Source organism: Pyrus communis, chromosome 9 (assembly GCF_041283825.1).
Source record: "Pyrus communis isolate YQ-2024b chromosome 9, ASM4128382v1, whole genome shotgun sequence".
In the NCBI taxonomy this organism is placed as follows: Eukaryota; Viridiplantae; Streptophyta; class Magnoliopsida; order Rosales; family Rosaceae; genus Pyrus; species Pyrus communis.
Window position 1 is genome coordinate 10,665,280 of NC_142573.1, and position 6,711 is coordinate 10,671,990.

General features: G+C 37.6%; 1 protein-coding gene across 5 annotated transcripts; it reads left to right on the forward strand.

The window, feature by feature from the left end:
- Positions 1–4,849, forward strand: LOC137740236 (myb family transcription factor PHL6-like). Of its 5 annotated transcripts, none has more exons than XM_088700206.1 (9): positions 1–231; positions 376–479; positions 2,032–2,718; positions 2,941–3,148; positions 3,320–3,396; positions 3,492–3,531; positions 3,926–3,998; positions 4,087–4,156; positions 4,304–4,849. In XM_088700206.1, the coding sequence occupies exons 3-9, from the start codon at positions 2,089–2,091 to the stop codon at positions 4,628–4,630; spliced, it is 1,425 nt and encodes a 474-aa protein (XP_088556332.1). In that variant the 5' UTR covers positions 1–231; positions 376–479; positions 2,032–2,088; the 3' UTR covers positions 4,631–4,849. The 5 variants fall into 5 exon arrangements, with proteins under 5 accessions (XP_088556332.1, XP_088556331.1, XP_088556333.1 ...); XM_088700204.1 differs by having other exon boundaries at positions 5–231; positions 1,673–2,718; XM_088700208.1 differs by having other exon boundaries at positions 40–231; positions 438–479; positions 1,673–2,718.
- Positions 4,850–6,711: the final 1,862 nt, after the last annotated feature.

The window sequence follows — 6,711 nt, forward strand, 5'->3', positions numbered from 1 at the left end:
AAACAGCAAACAGCAATTGAGAACATTATTTTTTCAGCCAACTGCGAGCTTAATGCTTTCATCTTTTAATTTAGAGAGAGAGAGAGAGAGAGAGAGAGAGAGGGAGAGGTTTCAAAACCCAAGTTTCCTTACAAGTTAACGTTGTTGGTTTTACATTGTGAGACATTTATATGTGTCTCTGTGAGTCAGCATTTCATTTGCTCTGTTTCAGAGATCTCTCCCCTCCCGCAGGTCCGTATATTTTCTTATCCAATCAATCTCTCTCTCTTGGTTGTGCTACAACTTTATCTCTTTTCTGTTTCCTATGTCTAATGTATGTATCTGTTTGTTTATATCTGTATTTATCTGTTTTTTTTTTTTTTTTTTTTCTGCAAGATTTTCTTTGTGGGGATCTTTTCTAAGTTGGGTTTTTGTAAATTTGGAAAATTTTCATCAAGTTGGTCGCTTTTCTCCGAATCAGTGACTGTTCTTCTTCTCTGGTGAGTTATATTGCTTTCTGTTTAATTAGTATATGAGACAATATTTTCAAATTACTGACAGCCTATTGCCATGCTACAATGTTTTAATTTCTTTTGATTTTTGAAATTTTTTTCGTTTTTTTTTTTTTTTTTTTTTTTAATGATGAAAACTCAGTTTTAAAGAAACATGAATCGAAGAGTGTAGTGTAGAGCTCCAAATTACTCAGAATAATTATGAACTTGGTCTTCAAAAAAGTATGAATTAGAGTGAAAACTTTCGCATTCTGACTTGATAGTAGGGTAAATCTGAATCATCCTATGGATTGTGGATAGGCTGTTGAGTTCAATCTTTAATGGTTGACCCCATTGGTTTAGGGAAAAAGGCCATTCATCCTATTTGACAGTTTTAACCTTCTACAAGTGGCCAAAGCTAAACATTTTTTCCATAAGATATTAGTGATCCTCGGTCGAGGATTCCATGTGCTGTTTTGAATTTTTGCTGGTTTAAGTCGTTGTTTGAATCTTCGGCCAAGGTTAGAGAAATTATAACTGAGGCTTAAATGAACTCTACGGCATAATTTTTTAATTGAAGTAACAAAATGAATGCAATTTTTTGTCCTTATGGTTCAACTGGGAGGGTTTTGTAGCCATTTTCAACCTCCACATATACGGGAAGTCTTTTGGTATTGCAACAAAAGTTTTTGGTTAAATTCTGCATATAAGGAGGGAACAACAGAAGGGTTTGATATGGCAGAGGGCCATTGGAAAGAGGCTCAAAGTTGTTTTATTTGATAGTTGCGTGCCCTGAAGAATCATGTGGAGGGAATTTGACAACAAAATGAAGTTGTGGCACGAATATTTTGAAATGTTTAAATTGCGAGTGAGAAATGGGAGATATAATCTTTAAGAACTATTTGAATCGAGGAACATTGTAAACGGGAGTCTTTAACTGGTATTTTAGGAAAATTTAACTCACAGATGTGGTGATCAATATGCAATTAGTTTTCTGCTCTATACTTGGTGCATTACCTATCAGATGCTATAAAGACAAAAAAATTGCATTTGCAAAGGTGTTCGTGAACGGTTTTCTGGTTTTGTTAGGTTAGTGTGCCATCAGTGACCAAAATGATTGTATGTTTTTGTCATCTTTTTCGTCTTGTTATTAGATGCCATGCCATAATGCTGATCACCTGTTTTGGTGGTCTTTCCTGCAGATCTTCTACCTTAGAAGATGGTCTTCCAACTGAGAGGACAATGCTCTATTTATACAATTTAGATTTGAGTTAGTTCCTTTCGCCTCCGTATTGGTGGTCTAGTTTCTCCATACAATTAAATGTACCCCAATCACTCGTTCGTGATTCTTTTATTAGTGAAACTACCATCTGGTGTGGGGGTACTTTATTACCCTGTAGATTGAGTTGAAGAAAACTTCTTATTTGTGGAAATGTAGATTCTTGGTTCTCCTGGCTCCTAGGGTGGAATTTGAACTTAAAACCCTTTGCTTACCATATCTCAATCTTGCTAATCAAGTTGAAGCTTTAATTCTAATTCAGTGTATCTATTCTCAATCTAGATATAGAGATTTCCACCAATAGAAGTCGGCATATTGCACCGCATATTTGATAGATTGATGAAGGTTGGGCTTCCATCTGCAATCATGAGTCACCATGGTGTCATCTCTGTACCACAAAGTGAGACTACGAAAGGAGTCACATCGTCGTACTGTACTTCTCCTTCCCCGATACATGATTTTTTGGGTAGTGAATCAGAAGGCAGGAGTTTCACGGCCAGTAAATGTTCATCTCCACGAGTGTCTCCTTTCAAACGGGCAGAATCTCTTGGCTCTCCTACTAATATGCGAGGATCTCCTGTTCAACATTCCAAGAGCCCATTTTCACGTTCTTCTGTTTTCTGTACCAGTTTGTATCAGTCTTCTTCATCGAGCTCTGAAACCTCTCGGCAGCTTGGGAAATTTCCATTTCTTCCACATCCTCCAGCATACGGCCAGTTCAATTCTGCTGTTGATTCAAAATCACCATTGCTTTTTAGTGAGGATATGAGCAATCAATATGATGATGAACAATCTGATGATCTCATGAAAGACTTTCTTAATCTGCATGGAGATGCCTCTCATGGAAGCTTCCATGATATTAGTTGTGGAAGTGACACTCTAGCACTTACAGAACAATTAGAGTTACAATTTTTGTCAGATCAACTTGACATAGCTATCACGGACAATGGAGAAAATCCCGGGCTTGATGTAAGTAAAATGTAGTCATGTTTAGTTACATTTTGATCAAACAGGATTTGCTAACAACTTAGAGATATTACTGGCTTCTAGTTTTAATCACATAAGTTTTGGATATGGATGAACTATAGATGGCTTGTTTTTAAATCATTTTCGAATTTCTTGGTGATATTTAACATTTATCTTGCCATATATTTACTAGTAATTTTGCCTTCCATTATGTTGTTTTTATAGGAAATATATGAGATTCCTCAAGCCTCACCAAACGCAGCTATAGGATTGACATGTAGTAAGGGTTCTTGCGTGACAGCGCCACTCGTTAATGCTCTTTCAAGTCACCCCTCTCCTGGGCCAGCTTCTGCACATAGGCCAAGAATGCGATGGACACCTGAGCTCCATGAGCGTTTTATAGAGGCTGTTAACAGGCTTGATGGGGCTGAAAGTAAGTACTGCACCATCTATTCTACTTTCAACTTGGGTTTCGTTCCATTTCAATGGGAGCCCTAGTTGTATAAGTTACTCTATTAATCAAATTACAAATTTCTCGGTTACAGAAGTTACCAACATTATTTTGATTTTTATGGAGCGCTCACTAGTGTAATTTAAAATGCAGAGGCCACTCCGAAAGGTGTATTAAAGGCTATGAATGTTGAGGGCTTAACCATTTATCATGTGAAAAGTCACTTACAGGTACTCATCTTTAAGTTTTCGGTGATGTAAGAGTAAAATGTTGGTACTTATTTTAGCTATTTGACAGTATATTGTTAATTTCTAATTATCTGCAGAAATACCGGCTTGCCAGGTACATGCCAGAGAAAAAGGAGGGTAAGGAACAGATTTTGAAAGTAAATCATAGCTTTTGTCAAGTCGTAATCTCAGCAATTGAGCTCTGTTTTAGAAGTAAAATTTATTTGCTAGTTGGCTGCAACATGAGAACTGAACTAACCAGGCCCCAATATGATTATGCAGTAGTTGGTTTGAAATCTTCGTTTCTCGAAGAGCATAGTTTTAGGTTTACCTTGGCTTCAGCGAGTTAGAATGTGATCTTGGTTGATAGTTTCAGTTTGGGGTGTCGATTGATCATGTTTATCAAATGTCACTAGATAGTCTGACAGGATGGTTTTTCAGCTAAATAGAAGATCAGATCTGATTTCAGATAATATAGGTGGCTGAATGTTCATACAAATTGTTGACCTGCACTTTTCTCTTCACTCCTTAGATAAGAAGGCCTCTAACTCTGAAGAAAAGAAAGCTACTTCAACCATTAACGAAAGTGATGGACGTAGAAAAGGGTCAGTATTGCTTCTCATATATATCTAGTTTTCTCAACAGATGTTTGGATTTATTTTGTTTTGTGAAACTTCATCTTTCTTGTCTCAGGAGCATTCACATCACGGAGGCTCTGCGCCTGCAAATGGAAGTTCAGAAGCAACTGCATGAGCAGCTTGAGGTGAGAGTTCATTTGAAGTTGATCACAGTTGATGTTTCCTATTTTTCTTCTGGCTGCATGTCTGTTTCATGGTATACGTAGGTCAGACCTTGAGTCATTTAAAAAAGTTTCGGTTTCAATCTTATATATCCTGCATCGTAAACATAGGTTCAAAGGGCCCTTCAACTACGCATAGAGGATCACGCAAAATACTTGCAGAAGATCTTGGAGAATCAACAGAAAGCCGGCAGTGCTTTACTTTCTCCGCAAGTTTTGTCATCTCTCACAACAAATTCCATTCAAGTGTCCGAGCAACAGCCTTCTTCATCATCCTGTGTATCACTCCCACAACTGGCTGAGTCTGACTCATCATCGCCTCTATCACTGAAGCATAAAGCTACTGACTGTAGTGACTCTGAGCTGTCGGCAGGCACCAAAAGGCCCCGTCTTGAAGAGAAACCAGATGAGGGTGCAGTCGAAAATCCTCAGTTATAACTGCTTCCACAACACCATTCCTCTAGAGTCTCAAGTCCATTGTTTGTATCATGTATAGAACTTCCGAACTTTTTGTAGCTAAAATTAGCAATTGAATTAATATTGCTTGATTTGTATCTCTTGACAGAAAGTAGTAATTAGAGGAAGAGCAAATCAACTTTTTAGTTCAATCATTCTGATAATCAGCTATTTGAGTCAAAATCCATTTGTTGCATAAAATGTTGAGACCCTGCTCACGAATTTGCTTTGGAGTGTTGGAGAAAGAGTAGGTGTGGGTGCTCCTTAAGAATAGGATTTGCCAATCGGAGATGGCATCTCGGTGCAGTGGGTTTTGAAGACCTTTGACCCTTGTAAGCGTACATTCGCAATACACAATTGCGTCTGATGGAATATTGAAACAACTCCTACAACATGAAATATTGAAACAATTCCTACAACATGAAATATTGAAACAGCATCTGACCAACTTCAGTGTACAACACTATCGCCACATGGCTTGTGTTAAGAACTACAATGATCATTCAATCATACATTACACAGGGCCTAGCAAATTTTAACCAAACATACACCAACCCTGCTGGTGTAGAAAGACTCCTTTTGACGGTGCTTTTTTGCACTGCTGTACTTCTTATGATGAGAGTAGGTACTTAAATCTCGATCTTTTTTAAAATTGTACCTGCCACGATGAGTATATTCAAGGGACGACATATAAACAACGCGATATTAATGTTGTTTGTATCATATTTACTTATCACGTATATACTAATGCCGCATGATATTGTGAGCTTAACATATCTCGACATTTCAAAGTCATTAATTTTTCGCCAAACTCCATCAGAATGTCAATCCTATCCAAGTTGTAAACCCTTGACCTGTCTTTCAGTGGTAAAACTACGGTTGATTTTTAGTTAAAACTGACAAAGGCCAGCATAATAAGTTTTGTTCAAAACATGACCAGCATTAAACAACTTCATCTTAGTACCGTAGTAGAGGTGTCAAACGGGCGGGCCAACACGAGCACGAGCATGAAAACGACAAGGCATTTTGTTGTTTTGTACTAAAACAAAATGAATGATCACTTGCGTCCATCCTGAAAGGAGTTCATTCCTCCTTCATTAATGTATAAGAGCAAAAAATAAACATGATCAGGAAAAAACATACATGATCACGAGAAATACTTGCGGAAGATCTTGAAGGAACAATAGAAAGCCGGCAGTATCTACCTTTCTCCATAAGCCTTGTCATCTCCGAGGACCAATTACATTCATGAGTCGGAACAATAGCCTTCTTTATCAGCAGGTGGCCTGATGTATCACCCACACAACCGGGTGAGTCTGACTCAACAACCTCGTCACAGAAGCATAAAGCTACTGATTGCAGTGATTCTGACTCATCAGCACCTCATCACTGAAGCATAAGGGCTACTGATTGTAGTGACTCTGAGAAGCCGGCGTGCACCAAAAGGCCCCGCCTCGAAGAAAAACCAGATGACGGGGCGATCGAGAATCCTCAAGCAATAACTACTGCCACAACACCCACTACCATAAACTTCTGAAGTCTCGTGCATTGTTTGTAGTGTAGAATCTAAGAATACACAGTTTCACCCACTACCATAAACTTCTGAAGTCTCGTGCATTGTTTGTAGTGTAGAATCTAAGAATACACAGTTTCTGAATATACCTCTTTCATTTCATTCAATGTTCATAAAATTACAATGGTGCTTCAGTATATATATATATATATATATATATATATATATATATATATATATATATATATATATATATATAGGCAATATACTACTTTCACAATTACAGTTATGCCCTTGACTAATCTACCAATTTACAAAAGAATTAGAACAAACATTTAACTAACTTGATGACTCAATACTTGACTGCATCCAAAGGTCCAAGAGAAAGCTTGGATTGCAAGTACAAGATCCTGGATTTAGACAAGGATTTAGTATGAATATCTGCTAATTGGTCCTGAGTGCACACATATTGGACTTTGAGTAGATTAGCCAGCACCAACTCTTGGATATAATGATAATCAAGTTAAACATGCTTGGTTCAAGCATGGAA